This window comes from Oenanthe melanoleuca, chromosome Z, assembly GCF_029582105.1.
Source record: "Oenanthe melanoleuca isolate GR-GAL-2019-014 chromosome Z, OMel1.0, whole genome shotgun sequence".
Lineage (NCBI taxonomy): Eukaryota > Metazoa > Chordata > Aves > Passeriformes > Muscicapidae > Oenanthe > Oenanthe melanoleuca.
The window spans coordinates 45,871,105-45,891,642 of NC_079362.1; the positions used below are offsets into that span (position 1 = coordinate 45,871,105).

The window sequence follows — 20,538 nt, forward strand, 5'->3', positions numbered from 1 at the left end:
TTGAGTAAACCTGTTTGCCTGTAGCATGCAGAACCCAGGGACTCGGGATGCAATCTCATTTTCTTATTGATTCTAGCATGAAGGTGCTGAGTTATGTTCAAGTGTATAGTTATCTTTATCCCAAGTCAACGGCCTGGTATCAGGATAGTCAGATAAACTGAAACCCTGGAATCAGAGCTGGACAAAGCTGTTGTTGTATATCTGGTTTTTGTCTCTCATAAATGAACAGAATTTTATTCTTGAGCACTTTCAATATTTCTTTCAGTTCGGGGGAAGTTTTGGGATTCTCAGTAAGCGAAGTACTTGGTGCATCCATAGAGGAAAATGACCCAAGTTTTTTCAGTGTTATTAACTAAAAGCACAATGTTAGCTCAGTGAGGATGAGAAATGGGGAACAGGTAGATATTTATTTTTAAAATGCATATTTGGAAGGAAAAAGAGTGGCATGATATTTAGAGAATGAGGCTTCATCTGAGGCTGTAAGCAGTGATAAGATAGAGAAAATGGTGTGATTTTTTGAAGATGTCCCTCTGCATAACTGACTGGTAAATATAGTCCTTTGCTAGTTTAGTCTTTTTTTTTTTTTTTTTTTTTTTGGTTGAGAGCAGTTTAGAGATACACTTATTAAATATTAATAGAAGAGATGCTCTTTGGAACCTTAACCCCAGCTCACTGGAACCTTACAAGGACATCAGTATTACACAGCTGTGTGACTTCGACCCTGATTACTAATTAAACAGAGGTGAAAGTCGCTTAATTCAGAAGCATGTTGAGTGGACATGACTATCAAAGTGAATGTCCTCTCTATTTAGTGATACAAAAATTTCTCAATAGAATAGAAAGAATTAAAAATTAAATATAGTCATATAAATAATTGACTGGTGTTGATATGAAGTATTCTGATGCAATGTGGCCATAGGCAATAAGCATTTCATGGATCAGTTGACTAGCATTTTCACAAAAAAAGCTTCTATTCAAATGTTATTATATAATGACAGTTGATAGGGAGGCTTAGGACTGTAAATAGATAGGGGCAGCACGCACAAGACAAGCTTTGTATTCAAGGTTGTGATTCTTCTACTAATGGAATAGTTTTTTCTGGTGTGGATACTTCCTATTTTATTTTTTCATCCCAAGTGTTGCTAAAATGCCTGCCCAGTTTTATTTAATAAAGAAAATTCCGTGAAAATGTCATGATGCACTGAAGTGTCAGCTGTCATTATCCAAACCACCAGAATCTTGTGAAACTGCCCAGCAAGTGAAAGGAAAGCAGTGAAATGCTTTCCTTTGCTCTGGTTGTGCACACTTAAGGTTACAGCAGAGTACAAGGTCTAAGAAATCTCTCAATTTACATTCCACTTGACATTGGAAAAATGAAAGAACACTCTTCTGACTATTATACAGGCCTGGGACAGAATAGGTAGGGTTTTCTCATTCTGCCCAAGGGTGGTGTATCTTGATAAAGAATGAGGGCCACCTCAAATAAAATAGAGACTGTCACAGTGAAGGCTTGAGATGTATGGAAGGGTTTTGTACATGTTGCCACTTGCTTGGGAAAGACAGGGATTTTCTTTAAAAGCTGGCAAATGCAATCAGCGTGAAGGAGGCATAAAGCATCTGGGGCTTTGCTGGTGCCTTGTGCCTCAGCACGGAGTAGCTGTGCTTTGCAAACATCCCAACGTGTGTGCTCCTGGCACAGGGGAAGCATATGACGATTTGTGCATAATTTAAAACAATAAAGTGAGCTTCCCTTCAGGAAACCCGTCCTCCCCCTTTTTCCCCGTGATGGGAGGTGTGGAGCAGCCAGCATGTCCCCTAGCCCGCTGCACAGGGCACTGCTGAGCCTGGTGTGACTGACCTGCGCTGCCAGGTCCCACTCTGCCTGGGAAACCAGCTCCTTGCCTCCGTTAAAACAATCTGATGGTTTCTGAACCAGTTTTGGCTTTTGCCCTTCACGCAGGACGACACTAGATCGACGACATTTCAGGATAACTGTTTGGCAGCCATTTTAGATACTGCCTGTGCTGAGAGCTCTCTGGCTGCCAAAAATTGCAGACACTCTGTGCCAAAACACTCTTGGCAGTAGAGATAAACTTTGCAGAGATACACAGTCCAGAAATATCTTATAATTACAAAGCGCAGGGGGCAGAATGTTTTTACAATACAGCTGTGCTAATGTAAACATTTAATTTGGCAGCCCTCTCCACCCACTTTTCAATTAACCGGGTTTATGCAGATACTTTAGGTCTGCAATAAACTTTATTGCTGCTTCTCTTAGAGTACAGTTTATGAAACACAGATTTGAAGTATTTCGGGGGCTTTCTATCCATTTAGCAAGGCACATTGGAAATGTTAGGCTGTTGTAAAGGGAAGTGTCAATTCCTGTTTTAAAATGCCTTAGCTCTGGCTTCACTAAAAGCCTTTGCTTTAAAAGTATATATTAATTGGGGCCTGTCTCCTTTGCTTTTTCCCAAAGCAAGTAACAGGATATTAATAGAAAGAAATGAAATCACTTAAAGACCTACAAAAGGGCATTTGTGCTGGTGGTGATCATTAAAAAAGACAAATGTTCCTGGTGCTGCAAAATGGTGCTACAGAGAATAGCTCTGAACAGCAGTCTTTACAACTATAATTGCAATAATTGTGTGATAGCTGCAGTAATTGTTCTCATAGAGTAAAAGAAAAATAATTTCCAATCACAAGCATTATTCAGCCTTAGATAGCAAAAGCAGCCAAAGAGCCTTTCCTGAAAACTCCAGAATGCTGGAGGTTACAGTATTTTATAATGAGATGAGTTAATTGGTTTTGTGAAATTTGTTAATGTTTTATAATATAAAAAGGCATATTAGATAAAATCTTTTCACTGACTATCAAATAAATTAAAGTAACTCCCTCTAATAACTTTTGCCTTTTGTGGGAATGACAAGTGTGACTTCGAAAGGCCAAAAGGTGGAGTCCCTCCACCTCGCAGTCCCTCCCCGATTCTGTGAGGGTCAGACCGTGTCAGAGGGGCTGTCCCTGGTCTGGAGGGCTCTGTGCTCAGGAGCTGGACAACACACAGTAAGTACAGTCACAGAATCAGATTAGCATGTTCTCTACGGGTGCCAGACTTCAGGATTCAAAGGATCACTTCAGTTTGGACAAACCAAGGAGTAGGACTGATTGTTGGTTTGTTTTTTGTTTTTTTTTTTTGAAAGTATGCTGAGACTTTAGTTATGAAACTCGGATGGGCAGCCAAGAAGAAGCTGTCTTGTCTACTTTAATTTTGACATTTGTGTTTCCAGGCCAAGCCACTTATTGCTGATAATTATGCAGTAGCAGCAGAAGAATGAAGGCTTGCAATAGACCCACAGCAGTCTGGATGATGGTCTCTGCCCCACAGAGCACTCAGCTTTGGTTTCCCTGTGTGTGGGGCCAGGGCATGGTGGTGTGAGGCAGTGGGATGACTGGTTAAGGACAACAAAATGCCTTTACAGCTGACATGCAGAAACATGTTGGGGCCTGGTTGAAGTACTTTTGCTTTAAACTTAATTTAAGTGAAGGGAAGGTATGCAAGTAGGTACAAAAGTAACAAGACTGAGGGCATAGTTTACCAGAAAGGTTTTAAAAGGGTGTGTTATAGCCCAAAAACAACTCAGTGAAATTAAGTATATAATTTTTTAATGGATTCCAGAAAGTTTGGTTGCAAATGTGAGTGAAGGGCCATCAGAAAAACAAGAGCTTCTTCCAATGGATTTGCCTTTTCCCAATTTTCATTTAAGTGAGTTAATCTTAAATGCATTTTTTTAAAAAGTGAATTTACTTGTTTACAGTAAACATCATATAAATGTGATTAAGTTAGTAAGTAGTAAAGCATAACAGCATAGATATATTAAAAAACTAATTGAAGAAGGTTAGCAAAAGTAGCTGCTAAACACTAACAAAAAAAGCTAGGACCTAGTTGTAAGGATGATTCTATCTCTGCAACTTGTTGAGCTGCACAGATTAGCTGTGAGGAAGGGAATATTGTTTATGTGTGGGATCCCATACAATTGATTACAGCAGGAATCCAGAATGACTTCGTGTCCTCCATGATCACAACATATTTTCTTACACTCCTATTGTAGAAAGCGATCATTACTCTAAATTTATAGTTGTCTTACTTTCAATCAATCAATCAATCAATCAATCAATCAGTTTTGCTAATAAATTGGAAATATTTGTTTCTCTCAAGTGCTCTCTGCTTTATTTTAGCAACTGAGTTATTCAGCATTATTGCTGTGGTTAAAGTGTAGTTACAGTACAGAACAGAGTGCTTTTGGGAGTAGTTTGAAACTTTTTAACAAATTTTGGCCTTTTCATGAACAATAAAAATTCAGTTTGGTGGCAAAGACTGTGATGAGTGGGAGCTTTATTTTTTCCTTTATTTGGCCATGGGAGTCTGTGAAAATGCTTGTCATGGCCCAAAGGCAGAATAAACATTTTAAAAAAATATGCTTTATAATTCATTGGTGTTAAAATAAAATGAAACCAAGATAGTAGGAGCTTTGCCACTGGAATGAAATACCTAAAAGGCAGTGAGAAATGCATTCTGCACCTACAAAGAGATTGTTTGTCTGTCATCTTTGACAAAGTATTTTAATGGATTTTTGGTACATAAAGATCTATATAAAGTGCAATGCCCCTCGTTGTCTCCCTTCCCAAGGCCTTACTGATGATATTTGGGGACAACATAGGCCTTATATATTTTCTCTGTGAATAAGCCTTCTAAACAGTTGGGGCTGGCATGGAGTGATTCTGTACCTCTCTGGGAGAGCAGAGTCCCTGTAGACAGCCTCCTTGTCTAGCACAGAGCCAGACCTTCACCACTCTGCCATGTCCCCTTTGAAGTTTGTGGTCCACTGTAAGTGTAAGAAAGTTGGCTAACCAATGGAGGAAACATCTCTAGTATTCCTCTGTCTCCAGATGTTGGCAGTGTTCCCACCTGTTCCTCTGAGGCAATGAACGCCACTGCTGCACTGCCCAGGCTGTGACAGCCTGCAGCAATCTGCAGAGCACTGGGCTGGAGGTGACCTACCCAATTCTGTGCCCAGGGTGGGAACCATACCCACAGAAAAGCCTAAAACACCCTCCCTTTGTTCAGGTGTTTGGGAGTATGCAAAACCAAAGCCATTTTCTCATCCTAGGTTTGAAGCCGGATGTTTGCATAATGTTCGGGCAAATGCTGGGCGTGAAATAGTACTGCTCAGCCAATATTGCAAGAATTAAAAAACTATTTTCAATGTGGTAAGTGCAGTTTGCCACAACTGGCAGTCAGCTGCCAATGCATCCTGAGGGTACATGAGGTCTTGGATCCTGAGGAGCAGGGGTTGGGGTGTTCTTGGAGGGGGATTCCATGCTCAAGCAGTATCTTACTGGATTCTTTAGAAAGATGCTGAAAGCTCATGCTCATACAGTGGCAGCAAGATATCTGCCAGCCCATAGATGATAGTAACAATGCTATGTCAGTTCCTTGGAAAACACATAAACAAGGGCATATGAAGTATTCCCCTGTAAAGCAGAAGAGAGTTTAAGTAGATTAGGCTACAGTATAGCACTTCAGTTTATCAAACATTTAGTGTTTAGGATGTACAATACAGCCGTATGTGACTTGCCAGCTATCTGGGCTTCCCCCACTGTTTCTGGTTTGGCAACAACATGGTTTTTCACCCTGTTGCAGTGCTGACTGCCAAGGAGACATGGCCAGCTTTCTGCTTCCTGTCTTCCTCTTTGTTCTGGCTTGGCCTGCATTCTGCCTGCCAAGTCACAGATGCCAAAAGCTTATACAAAAAGGTCAAACAGCTAAGGCTTGAAATCACCTATGCCAACATTTGTATTTCCATTCTATTCCTCTGTATTCTGCTAAATGGAAAGTACACACCACATAGCTGAGACAGGCATACAGAGAAATTTTTGCAAAAGAGTGTCTTAATTCTAGTTCTCCAAAATGCTCATGTAGCAGGGAGCACTGAACCTTTCTTAAAGTTCTTGTTACGGAAGTGCTAAAGATATATAATAACCTTTTGCTTTTGTGAATTTGTTTCTCCCCTTCCTCACCCAACTTTGTTTTCTTACTTTTGCTGTTTTACTGTATTTAGGAGTCAAGTTCCTTTGGAATTTAGTACTACAGATCTCTGCAGTTGGAAATGCAGCTACATTAATATCTGTGACCCTGTTATAACCACTAAGAAAACTAGGCTTTCTGTAATACTTATAATTGGAAAATTCTAATAATGAGTATGTAGTTGTACAGAAGCTAAACTTCATCAGCATAAATCTGAAAACTGAAATGTATGATTTTATATATTTTCTCCAGAATAAAATTTGTTTTCCTGATTGTGGTTCAGACTCTCCTCACCTTTTGAGGCAAAAGCAGAAAAACATATCTACCACTCCTCTATTCCTCTAATGTTTCTTATCATAATAACAATATTAGTGTATTGCTTTAACCTCCAAGTTTTAAACTAAACACTAAGGCTGATAATAGTAGCCTTAAATGTAGAATGATTGTTGACCATGGGTTTTAAAATTGCATAGTTGTAGGGTAAGCCTTCTGTTCAGATGATTCATCAAAGCCCAGGTTGTAAAGCACAGTTTACTATTTCAGTCAGTCTTCAAAGGAAACTACTCACTTTACTCATCATCCTCTCAGCCTCTCCCCTACCCTACACACCCTAAAAGAGAAGGTGTTTTTTAAAGAAATGGTGAGAAGCAAAATGAAATGAAACACAATGACACCCTTCAGCAACAGGCCTTTCATAATAAGCAGCATTGGATTGTCTCTTAATCAGATGAGCAAGAAACCTGTACAACTCTTAGTGGGTTTACTTTGTTTAACTAAAAATATTTTCCTGGACACTGCAAAAATTGCAGGGTTGAAGAATATTCCAAGACATATAGTGGTGGCACCAGGAAGGTAGAGAGACAATGCAAAGGGAAGATAGGGCAAAGAATGTGTTCATACAGGTAGTTGCAAGTTATCTTAGAGTAAATCTTTAACAATTTAACAATACAGTAAATCTTTAACAATACAGTATGCCTCAAGTTAATTGTAGACCTAGATCTTGGGTAAATGGAGCTGCCAATGTCTTTAATGGGGTAACTGTGCCCTTTCTAGGGTCAAATATTACTTGTGAAAGGCACACATGCAAAAATATGTCAGTTTTCTGTCACTCTCCCCTTCTAATTTCATGGAAAGATGCAGTCCAGAAAATTTACCATGTTCTGCCCTAAAATCAGTGCACTTCTTTTTTCATGCCTTATAACTTAGTAACTGTTATTTTTTGACATGTGAATTTTTTATGTGTGTTTAGTCTAGTCTTTTTTTTTTTTTTTTTTGGTAAGGCTGCAACATACTGATTACATTTTTTTCCATCTGCTGCTTATTAAATAGACTTATGCTAATACATTTGGGAAGGCAGCTATCTTTTTGGTGTTGACATATGCCTTTGCTGAGAGATCCTCATGTGGCTGCCTGTATTCTACATGAACTTGATGTTAGGCTGTGGTGTGTTGTTTGAGATGGTGTAGGTGAGAACCATGCAAAGATACCTGCATTTGCTGTGACTGAGCCAAGCCATATTTTTTCATATAATGAAAAACACTAGGTTTGCAAGCTTAACAGTCTTCCTAGAGTGATGTTTTCTGGGCTGTCTGCTATATACAGTCACATGCTGTCTGACAAACTGTGGTAACCTCTAGACTAAACTTGGTATGAAACTTTAGTTTTATTCTTATTGTCGTGGCTGTCTGTCTTCATGTGCTGTTTCCATCTCCTGAACACTTACATCATGCTGTTATCAATAGCTGTGCGTATGGAAGTGATTTCATTGTTCATTTGATTAAAATAGAAGAAAGGGTCCATACAGTATTGCTAGTGTTTCCTGGGGGGACACAGGGCTTTGGGCTTACAGCAGACAAACTGACTTGATCTGGAACGTGCTTTAATGTTGTTACACAGATTTAATTTTAGAGATTGTCTATGTAGGAAGACCAATGCCAGAATCACTTTAGAAAAATTGGCCAAACAGTGTGCTGGTCTATGCTTGGTTTCTGGAGATTGCTTTGCTGCTGATGGAGTGCTTTTCCTACCAACCCTGATGTTGCACTGCTCTAGGTCACACACCATAGTTCTCCTTCCGCACGTGGAATTGAATTTGGGCCATTGAACAGAAGAGCACCATATGAGAAGTGTTTATTGCTGTGGGGCAGAGGAGGAAGCAATCTTGGAAGACTGCTGTCCAGCAAATTTAACTGTGCTGTATCCTGGGATCAGTGCCTTTTTTTTCCTTTTCATTTGGCTTTGTTTGGTTTTGTTTTGTTTTGTTTTGGGGTTTTTTTGGTTGTTTTTTTTTTTTTTTTTGTTTGTTTGTTTGTTTGTTTTTTGTTTGTTTTGTTTTGTTTTTCTTGGTTTGTGACTTACTAGTGGGCCCTCTTACTAGTGCTTGCCTCTCAGTCACAGCCACTGGGTGGAGAAACACAGCCCTAGGCCAAGGTGAATTTCATGTGAGAATTTTATTTTCTCATGTTCTCGCCATTATTGATACCATACTGATGTCCTGAAAAGCTCCATTGTTGTTCATGCTTCACTTTTAAGTTGGCATTAAGGACATACAGTACAACACCTCCTGGAAAACTGCTTGAAAGGATAAAAGCATTTTGTGGCTTTGGAGATTTACTTAATACAACTGTTCATAAGTGTAAAATTTAATGTCAAACTAACCAATTGGTCCCACCTGCACATCAGTACAAATTCTAGCAGCTACATGGAAACCTGAACTGCTCAAAATTAGGCTTATATGAATGGAGTCTAGACTTGGCATTGCACACTCTTCTGAATTCACTTTAAGTTGCTCAAGCAGCACAGGCAGATTGACTTCACACTGCTCTGGGGTGTTGGCAACAACCACACCAAAAGAAGGCTGGACTAAAAAGGGAGCTGTAATAATGTGCACCCTAGGACCTGTTCTCATTTTGGAATTGTTGTATGTTTGTGGGGTGCAGGGAGAGACAGGCAGAAAGGAGGAAGATAAAGCAAAATCTGAGCGTGCAGGTTTCCATTAGGGTATTGTCACATGCTTGGAGTTAGTCATGAAAAAGTCTGCCATAATTTCACTGCATATGACTGAGCCATTGTGCAGTACACTGTGTCTCATCTGACTCCTTCAGGACACGTGTTTTTGACCCATTTGTTCAGGAAAACAGAGCTGCCAAGGGGCTTGAATACACATAAGGTATTAAACTGAATCTTGAACCTGCTATGTGAGTGCACAATAGGGAAAATGATTAGTACTGCTCACAGAAAAAGGGCAATGCAAGTATGAAGTTGCTATTTTTTTCTCTAAAGGTTTTTTTTAAATCTCAAATATTTCTGTAAGGAATGCTATTGTGAAAGTGCTGTTCACATTTATTCCTGTTCTTTCAGTGGTGCACATGAGAGTCAACATGTTTAACCCATTAGACTTCCCCCTTCTCAAAGCCCAAAACATTGGTTATAAATAAGCCTGAATCTATATGAATTTATAGTCTCTGAACACACACATATATATGCACATATACATGAATATAAAGGGTCATTAAAATAGAAAGTTCTGTTTGGATTGAATTTTATTTTATATATTCACCTAGCAGAAAGTTATTTTTTAACTATTAAAGGGCCTTTAATAAGAATCTAGATCTGTGATCACAGAAGATGTTGGACATGTAAGGTTACTTATTCTGGCTTCATGTCTTAGAGCTGTGGGGTGGTACAACTCCTTTTCCTTTATACAGAGACAGAAACTTGAGCTTCTGATATATTTTCAGTAAACATGTACCAGGTTTTTTAACTCCAAAGACATTTTTTTTTTCAATAGCCGCAGACCAAACCAGTCATGATAACTTTCTCAAGGTCCTGCTGTGATAGAGGAATGGTAAGAAAATAAGCCTTAGAAACAGTGGATGGTTAAATAGTATTCAAGGCACTGGCAAATTACCAGGTGCAGAAAGAATTTTGAGTCAGGGTTTTTGTTCTCCCTCATTCTCCGCCCTCACCCCCCCTTAATTAGCACTCAATTTTTACTCATGCAAAAAACCCCAACAACTAGTAAGCAATAAAAATGAAAGCCTTGGAATTTGAGCCATCTGGTTTTTTAGATAAAAAGTAGTATCCTTTTTTCAAGTATATAATACCCTTAGGTACTGCAAGAACATGTGCCAACTTTTGTAAATAAAATGAAATTGAAAGAGCAAAAGCAGCCTCTGCTGTGTACTGAATGGACAAGCATATTTTAAAATCTTTCAAAACTGCAGCTGGTATTGTATGTGTCAGGTACAATAGCCCCTGTCAGGGAACTTCACCTACAGAGATGATTAGAAAGTTAGGGAAATTAGAAATTATGGATCTTGAGAGATGGGTAATATCCGCTGAAAATTATAGAATTTCCAAACAGATGCTGGTATGTGATATTAGCCACTAGACTACAGAGCTGTGTTGGGCAGGCACAAATGAATATGTTCAAATAGGATTTAATACCTTTTTAATAGCTTTTGACCAATAGGACTGCAACAGCAATACTGTTGCTAGTAGGGAGATAAGGAACCTATGGGAAAAAAGTTCTTTAAAATTGCTTTGTTTTAAACTTGAAAGTTATGGTTTGCATGGTTTAAACCAACACAACTGGTTTTTTTTCTTTTATTTTACATGCTTTAAAAATAATTCCTTGCATGTATTTGCAGAACACCACTGCCCAAGCTCTAAAACTGAGTTGGTCAAATATTTGTGTGCTTTAGTCAGTTCTATATTTTAAATTCTCCTGGAGCACATCATATGACTAGGTATTTCTAATTTTTATCTACTGTAAAAGGTCAAAGTAGAGTGAAAACTTGCAGGTTATAATTTTTTTTATCACTATTGTTTCAGTGCTTTCTCGTAATTTGTTACGAACTTGTGTATAAACATGGTGCCTGTGAGCACACGTGCAATTACAATCAAGCTTTGAACCACTGTCATGAAAAGCTGGGGTGATTTTTCTTATCCAGTTCTTGTATATTACTTACTTAGTGCCCATTAATAGATTTAATCTTTCTTTTGTCATGGTTAGCTTGTTTTTAATTGTGTCTGTGTGTGTGAATATGGATAGGCAAAGTGGTGCATATTTCATCTATGAACTTTTAGATGAAATTAAACCCAGTTTATAAAGAACATGTGTATATACTTCCATTTGAGATGTTGTTTTCACAAAGATCTCTGATATAAAAATGTGTTACTTGAGGATCCACAGAACTGTGGCATTCCTTATACCCTGTGTCTCTTAGAAATAAGTTAAGTAGCATATGAGTGTAAATTTCTGAACTGCTGAGGAGTCTGTCTTTTATTACTGTGTGATTTAGTGAAGAATGCCATGCACTTGGAAGAAAAAATACTGTCCTACAGTATTTGTTGAACTATGCTTTTTTTGTTATTCTTTTAAACTGTAATTTACCATAATGTGCTTCATCCAAAACCTCCTGGACCAACTTTTCATTGATTTTAACAACATTTGTCTGTGATGTATGTTAACAAAACTGATTTTTTCTTAGTCCTGTCATCATTATCCCTGCCCTGAGAATGTTGTCTTATGTAGTGGAAATGTGAATTTTATCTCCCTGAACTCTTTTTGCTTTACTGCTCTAGAGTTCAACAGAAAGTGAAGTCCTGATTGTATGAGATTCAGTGGTAAAATCTACACTGGCTTCCCTGAAACCAGAATCCATGCAGCAGGTTCAGGTTGAACATTAGGTAGAATTTGTTCACAGAAAAGGTGATTAGAAACTGGAGTGAGCTGCCCCAGAGAGGTGATGGAGTCACCATGCTTGGAGGTGTTTAAGAAAAGACTGGATCTGTCTCCTAGTGCCATGGTCTAGCTAACAAAGTGGAATTCAATCATAGATTGGACTTAATAATCTCAGAGGTGTATTCCAACCTGATTGATTCTGTGATTATGTAAAGATCTCAGCAATATGCATTGCATATATGTCAAGGTCAACTCTGTCTTACAGAACAGAATAATGTGGATGGTTTATTATTTAGCTGAAGGTATATGCAAAGAATTGTTATTTTCTTGCAGATGTGAACTTTTAAATTAATATAATCTATCATATAATTTCTTCCTACATTAAGCATCACAATAAATCTTGCACTGTGTTCTACCTTTCGATTTTTATTTTCTGAAGAATCAGTTAAAAAAGCCCTTTATGAAACATACTTAATGTAGAAGGTCTTTTATTTTCCAAAACTGACTTCTGAATATTTTTGAGTATCCACAGTATCCTCCAGATGGAGAAAATTAAGCATTCATATCTCATCTTTTCCTACTGAATCCACCGACTTTTGGAAAGAAATGTCATTCTTTCACATTCATCCACATGTGGCTTGATACCTATGTAAATCTCTTCTTAATGTACATGTCAAAAATGAGCTCAACTAATATTATGAGGTATGGGAAATATTTGTTTCAGGCCATGAAAAAATGTAACCCTTTTTTGACTTAAAAATACGTGTGTGTGCGTGTGTGTGTATAGATAGATAGATACATATATATTCCATGCACAACTTACAACACAGCTGGGGAAATTTGGTCAGTTTTCAATATGAGCAACATATGGTCTTTATAAATTGTAGAAGAAATATTTTGAATAAATAAGTGTTGTGACTTATGTTACATAAACAAATAAAGGAATTTAAATTAAAAAGATAAGTCTATGCATGGGATATAAAGCTGAAAATCTTACTATGCATTGCTATTACTATTACTATTGCAATTGCTATTGCTATTTTCATTCTTACAAGTGCTTCTAGGTCTTTGAATTTCTTTCAACTATATAAAAACTGAATTTACTCCCAGAGCTCCACTTCTTAACTAGGGCAGTTTAAAAACTAAACAAGGATTGAGTCAGTTAATTAATTTAAATGAGATTACAAATCAGAAACACATTACGTAATGTTGATTTAATTACCATTTTTTATTTACCTAATTAAAATACTCTGAAGGAAAGTTAACAGTCTTGACAATGGCTGGTTGGGTGGCTTGGCAGAGGCAGATCTGCTGATAGAAGGGGAGGTGAAGCAGGGAGCCTGCCATGCCCCGTTGGGTGGGATGCCCCAGCCCATCACACGCCACCTCACTGTGCCCACGTGGCTCCGGCATTGCCCTGGGCACAAGCCTGGCCTTGGGGATGCTCCTGCAGAGCCAGAGACATGGGCTCACCCAGCCCTGCTGGCCACGGGCGAGCTGGTCCAGGGTGGGAGGGCGTGGGGGCATGTGGTGGATGGCTCAGCTGGTGGCTTGATAGCGCTTGCTGTGTCCCCAGTCCAGCTGTGTCCCCAGCAGAAGAAGCTCCATGACCTGAGCTCTAAGGGCTTCGTGAAGTGACACACCTGCTCAGGCTGAAGCCTGGGTGCCAACACCAACAGACACAGCTTTCTGGGGCGAGCAGTCAGCCCTGTGCCTTGCTGCCTTTTTCAGGAAGGTGAAGGTTAGACAGAGCACTCTTTTAAAGACATAAAGAGACCAAATCACTGTTACTGCTCCTGGTGCAATACATGGATGCTAATGAGGCCTGGCTCAAAGGATCACCACATCCAGCCTTGAGGGTAGCTCCTGCTGTTGCACTGGTCTCCTGAGAAGTCCAAGCATCCCTCCTGGATCACTTCTCTATGCTGCTCATTTACCACCAGTTGTATGAGTACAAAGCCCAGTAAAAACATACAGGATTAGCTGTTCGTGTAGTTGAGGTGTCTTGTGAGCACAGAGGAAGTTCTTGCAGAATAAACATAGCAGGACAACATTTTTAAAAGAAGTCACTGATGTTGTGGGTGTTCCCAGTCATGAACTCGTATTGCTAACAAGTATATACCGATGGGAACATATGCAAAGGCAAACATGTCTTTCTCATAGTGAAGCCCTACTTGTTTTTTAAGGTGCTGCTTCTTCTTCATGTGAGCTGTGCTTCATATCATATCCCTTCAGGGACATTTAATCATGGAATCCTTTAGATTGAAAAGACCTTTAAAATCCTGAAGTCCAACTGTAAACCTAATGGTGCCAAGTCCACCTCTAAACTATGCCCTTAAGTGTCACATCTGTATGTCTATGGAGCACCTCCATGGAAGGTGACTTCCTGAATTCCCTGGGCAGCTGATTCTGGTGGCTGGCCACCTTTTGGTGAAGAATTTGTCCTAGTGTCAAAACTAAACCTCACTTGATGAAACTTGAGGTTGTTTCCTCTTGTTTTATCCTTTGGCACTCAGGAGAAGGGACTGACCCCGCCTGGTTACATCCTCCTGTCTACCTCCTGTAGAGGGCAATAATGTCCAGCCTCCTTTTCTCCAGGCTAAACAATGCCAGCCCCCTTAGAGAGCCTCACAGGACTTGTGCTCTACCAAACAAATTGATGGAGGTGAACATTTTATCAGAGGAAGTCAGAGAGGCAAAATTTTCTGCAGAAGTGTAGTGATCTATGAACATGTGAAAAATAAATGCCTCCTCAAGTTAACACACTTATGAAAACTAGAGTGACACTAGCATTTCTATGTTTATAGCAGCCTTTCACTGGAAACTGTCTGCTTTTCAGTGGACAATTCATTACACCATATTTAGCTTGTTTATACCATAAATTGGCTGTCCTATCACAAGAGTTGGGGTGAATAATCCTATGAAAATGGTACAATAATTCTCTACTGTCAGCTAGAGAAAGACTACACAAAGAAAGACACTGCTTTTGCAAAATGAAATTTTTGCAAGTGTTTAGGAATTTTGTCAAACCAATCAGTTGCTTTGTCAAGGTAAAATAGTATAGGCAGTAAAAGGTAGTTATGTAGTAAAATTAGGTTAATAATAAGTAAAGGTAATGATTTAAAGTACAGGGATGAAATTATTTATTGTTTGTCTTATGGATTTTTGCTGCTCATGTTATTTGCTTTGGAGAAGGGGAGAATATCCTACTTTTCTTTGCTATGGATATTCTGAGAGTCTTTGAGAGATCAAGAACTGATTAGGCAGGGCCGAGGTGGGAGACATCCCCAGGCCTCTACCACACTGTTAACCTGTGATTTTCAGGGGTACAACCATTTGCCTCAAGTGATGTCAGATTGCAAAATAATCCTTACAGTCTAGAAGGTAGTTGTGATTCTTGTGCATGACAGTGACTCTGTCATCTGTCAAGTCAAGTGCTGTATATGAATGTGAAAGTTTGAACAACACCATTCATGGTTTGATGATGGCCACATCTCTATGGTCTCTTATCCCTCATACCAAAATCAGAGACTATCAAAAAGCAAGGATGTATTTACCTGTTGGTGAATGATTAAATTAGTGTCTCTCAGCTGAGGTCAGCTGAGGCTGTTCAAAGGCTGTCCTCCTAGACTGTGGCAAATAGAAATGTGTCCACCAAAACACACAGTTTATGTCATTTAGTTTATTTTGTGAATGTGATGCCTATGGATGATCTACTTATTTCCCTAAGACATGGCTCTAGAAAGTATTTTTAGACTTCAACAGATTCTGCTGCTACTTGTTTTCAATGCCTTTGATATTATGCTCTAACAGAGAGCCTTAAAAATAAAATTTCTTGTACAGGATGGGGCATAAGAAAGGTAAAGCAGCTTATTTTTTAAAGAGAGTGCCTATCAGCTGAAAAGTGAAAGGTTAGGTTACTGAAGTGAGAAATACTATAAATCCTTCAGGAAGCTGGTGAACAACAATGTGACTTTCTTGGCTTTGCTGGCATGGGTGTCTTTTCTGCTTGTCAAAGACAAGGTGGTTTAAACGGAGAGAGCATCTCATCCTTTGCTATATGGTAAACCATCAGCTTTTTTTTAAATGCCTTATGAAACCAAGACTTTTCCTAGTGTACTACAGGAAAAACAGAAGCTTATTTTCTCACTTGAAGCAGGCATCTGCAGTCAGTTTGTCTTTACTGTGGCTGCTCTGAGATTTACCTGTACTCATACATGCTCATTGTGATCAATCCATGGAAATGAAAACATAGAAAAAAAATTAGCATAAAATATATGTTAGCTTCTTGACTCATCCTTTCATACAGTCTCCCAGAAGCAAAAGTAATTTGATACAGAGTTTTAATGTCTTGGAGATAGCTGTGCTAAATTGTGATAAGTTATACGTGAAGTACATCAGGGTTACAAGATGTGTTAAAAGTAAAGTCTGGCTTGAACCTGTTTAATACAAGCTGTTCATCCATGAGGCAATAGCTTATCAAAGACAAGTTGTATCAGTCAGCATCAAGAAGAACAGAGTAGAAGACGTGCTACAGTAGCTGTGAGTAGCACATGAAAAGCCATTTTGTGGATATATATTTATATGTCTGTGTATATATATATATATATATAAATATATATATATATAGGTGACCTTTTGTTCCTTCTCAACAGCAACAATAACAACAACAACAACAAAACTAAGGGAACTTACAGTTGGGAGCTACCTAAATGAGGATGATGAAAATTTCAATTGCACTGAGTAAATGTGATGGGATTTTATTTACTTCTTGTTGTGTATCTTTTCATCCAGCTTCTAGCGTATGAAGTTGCTTGGGATTTGGTTTTCTTTTGGTATTTTGGTTTCTTTTGCTTTTGCTTGTTAGTTTTAGGGGTTTTTTTGGGTTTTTTTATGTGTAAGAGTTATTTGCTGGGACAATTGAATGTGAATCCAGCTAGACAGACAATGAGTTTGGTTTATGTCTTTCTCCATCACTCTGGAAGAAAGGGCTTATGTTGTTAATTAATGATATTGTACAGATGAGGACAAAGAAAGATTTAAAATGTCCTAACATGTCTTTTTCTTCCTTAGCTTCTGTGGCTTCCCAAAAATGCCTCTTACTCCCTCTTTTAGAAGAACATTTCTCCGATGTATCTGCTCATCCAGTGTTCTGCTTATATGAAGTTATTAATATAATTTAATCCTATAATGACCATGATTCCTTTGTACTTTGCAAAGCTATTTGCATCCAATCAGAACAGAAAAGTGCTTTATAATTACTGACAAGTAAGAGAATTGGATTCATCACAGGCCATCTCAAGTCTGTGTCTTTCATCTTGAGGATCAGATGCTTCTCTGTGTTTTAAGTGCAGAGTTCCATAGCTTGATGCTCTCATACAGAATAAAATTCTTTGATTTTTCAGCTGCATTTAGTGAAGGCTTAGATAAGTTTCTTCTCATATTCTTCAATAATAATAATTCTTTGCTTTCTTAAAATCTCATTGAGATCTCTGAAAACAGACTGAGAATCAATATGTGAAAGCCATGATTATTGAGTAGTTAACAAAACCCAAAGCTAAGTCTGACTGGAAAATTGTAATGAATAGCTAACTGCTTATCCCTATAATTAGAAAAGTCTTTGCTAAATTTCTTATTATAATAACAATTGTTTAAACTGCCATTAATCTTAAAATACTGAATCCAGAAACTAGAAGTAAAGGCAAATTGCTGTTCGAGATCTAAAAATTGCTTCACTTTGTGCTTCTTTTAAGTGAATTTTAACAGGAGAAAACCTCAAAGGTTATTTTCTGGTAGGCCTCATTAATTCAGTTTCAGATGTCTCTGATCCTGAAGCTATGTTGTTCAAGCTTAATTGGGTTTATCTACTACCAATTGACACTTCAATTAGCCACACATCTGCAGTAGTTTTACACTTGGACCATTCCTGTGTAAAATTAATTCTCTCTAATAATCTGAATTTAAATAGTAGTATTTCTGGTTTGCAGAATCAAAGAATGTCTATTGGAAGAATATCTAATTCACACAGGAAAAAGGATGATTCTCCACAAATTGGTCTGTATGTGGAGAAACATTAGATTTTTCACATTTCTTGCAGATGATTAAGTTTTCAAGTTAACTTGATTTAATTCTTTTAAGAGAAGTATCATATCATGCGAAGAACCAGACATACTGAATGTTTGCATATTGTGCTGCACAATGGGACTCCTAAGAGTACCCAGGTGCCAAGCCATGGTAAGGACAGAATCCAGCCCGTAGTCTTGCCTTTTGTGTTCACTGCCCAAGGCTGAAGAAGATGAAATGGCACAGGAAATTCCCAATTCAGTGTGCATTTTATTGTGTACAAGCGTGATTTAATTCAGTATTGGGAAAGTTGGTTGTTTTTTGGACACTATTGGAACTGAATTTCACACCTGCCGTGGGATTGCAGTACTCAGATAGATACCCAGATGTATATATTTTGGGATGACTGCCAAACTTAGTAGATCCTTAGATCTACTTAGTTTTTGATCAACTTAGTAGAACCTGAGCTGTGAGAAGGATTTCCATCTCAATTAATATCTTCTGTAGAATCAAGCTTGTGTTAACTTAGTGTTTGAGAGACATGTGGGTCAGGCCATGTTTATGAAGTTACATAACAGGTGGCAACAGATTTCAGTGAACTTCTTGTAGCAGGAAGAGGGAACCTCTCATTCTAAGGTGAGGACTACATCAGCTATAAGAAGTAATAGTAATTGAAGGAAAATATTTGTTGATATAAACCTTTCTTATTTTCTGTATTGTTTAATGCTGTGTTTTGGGCACTGTAAGCATCAATGCATGCAATAACTCTACATCCATCTGGAGTTCATTTGGTGGTAACAGTTTCTATGGTGCTGTGATGCAATCTTTTGCTGATCTTATGCTATTGATAACACCACTACCTTTAAGAAAATCTGTAGTTTTTACTCAGACTCTAAAACAGCTCCATTTTAGATGCCTGTGTGTGGAAAAAATGCTGGTGCTTCATTTTTTTTTTTTCCTCTGCATTTTTTATTTTTTATATCTTTGTTAACTTCTTGCAGTGGAGCAGGATTTTATTGTTTTATTGATATGGGAATACAGTGAAAAGTAGATGTTTTTAAGAGAAACTGTTTTTATGAATAAGGATATAATTTATTATTTAGTGTATTAACAAGAAATTACATTCTCCTCTTGATTCAGTAGCTGCATGTAGAGTAAAAAGAACACAGTTTGAAGTCTACAGTGCTTGAGTTTTGTTAGCTTTTATGTTACATAATCTTAATTTCACAACAGCAGTTCTCACAGCAGGCTAGGAACACAAAGACCATATTGTACTTAAACAGACTGTTATATCCTTGTTGCAGTCATGAGCCTGTGGAGCAACGTAGGCATTTGTGCTTTAAGGAAGGGCTGAAGCAACGTGCCTCATCACTGCAAGCACCACTGGTTGCCTGCTCCAGTGTGTCTTTCTGGTCATTTCCTGAGAAGAACCTACCTCTGCTTGGCTTATTATGCAATATTATATTAGGGGGATGGAGGGAAAGGGAATGAAAAGGCATCCTTGTAAGTGTGTTTACAACATGAGTATTTAACTGAATGACTCTCTTGTCCTTATTCAGTGATCTACAAGTTCCTTTTATAAGGATTGTTGCATCTTTCACAATGTTTCTACCTCTGCATAAAACAGGTTACAGATAGTGTGTTTGTTCAATAATGCTCCACATAGAAAGTCAGGGAAATGACCTTTAAAGAATAAAGTAAAGTAGTAGTTTAATAGTTAATAGACAGTATTAAAAGATTGTGAGACACTTGCGAAACAAATTATTAAAACACTTCTATCATTTCTTTACAGATTCTGGACAACCAGGAAGTCCAAGCCACAATGATCCTGCCAAGAATCCACCAGGTAAATACAAGTTCCAGAACAGTGCATCTAACATTGTTTGAGAACAATGATACTAGTGATAATAGCAAAAGAGAGTGTAATTGGTTAGCAACTGTCTTATATATGTACTTATATATATATCAGTATATATGATCAGGACAAGCTGTGATCTTAAGTTGCTCTAAACAGGCAGTGCCTTAGTTGCAGTTTCATCAGCATTCATTTAATATAAGGAGTTTTTCTTTCATCTCACGATTTTTAGATTTTTTCTAAGTGTGGATGGATAAGGAGGAGTGGGGATAGCAAGGAAACAAGATCTCAAATGACAATTTTTATCAAAGTCTTCCAGTGTTACCAGTTTTCTTCCATCTCAGACAAAAGACAATTTACCTATGTGCAAACTCTGTGACTGAGCTATTAGCTTTTTTACTTTTCGTATGTGCTTTATAATATACAAATATGTTAATTTAATTTTTTTTTGTATCAGATCAGAGCAGTCTTTGATGATGTTAATGCATCATGGCTAGTGACACTTGACATTCCTTTGAGAGAGATGTTTGTGTAAATGGTTCTTCAAAGGATTCTTTTAAAATAAAAATACAAGAGAAAATCAAACCCAGGCTTTGCCATTACAGTCTGTTTAGACAAAAGGTTCCTTAAATTTTTATGAGGTTGTCCTTCTAATCAATTGGGCTGTGCTAGTAAATCTTGTAAACCTCTGCCATGTCATGAATTTTTCCAGAGTAAGACAAACAATTGTGACCGACACATTATCACTTCTTAATGACCAAGGAGTGACTCCACCCAACATCATTACATTGTATCTTCTTCTTTTTAGTTCTCAGAAGATATGTGTATCTAAAAGAAGCTGCAACTCAG

General features: G+C 38.0%; 1 protein-coding gene across 9 annotated transcripts in view; it reads left to right on the plus strand.

The window, feature by feature from the left end:
- NFIB (nuclear factor I B) overlaps positions 1-20,538 on the plus strand; it is a 168,682-nt gene that overhangs the window by 78,378 nt on the left and 69,766 nt on the right. For 7 of the 9 annotated variants that reach the window (XM_056513153.1, XM_056513155.1, XM_056513156.1 and 4 more), the window contains exon 3: positions 19,627-19,680. In XM_056513153.1, coding sequence (XP_056369128.1) covers positions 19,627-19,680 — 54 coding nt within the window. Of the gene's footprint in view, positions 1-19,206; positions 19,338-19,626; positions 19,681-20,538 lie in introns of those variants that run through there. The other 2 variants (XM_056513161.1, XM_056513160.1) reach the window with 2 other exon arrangements.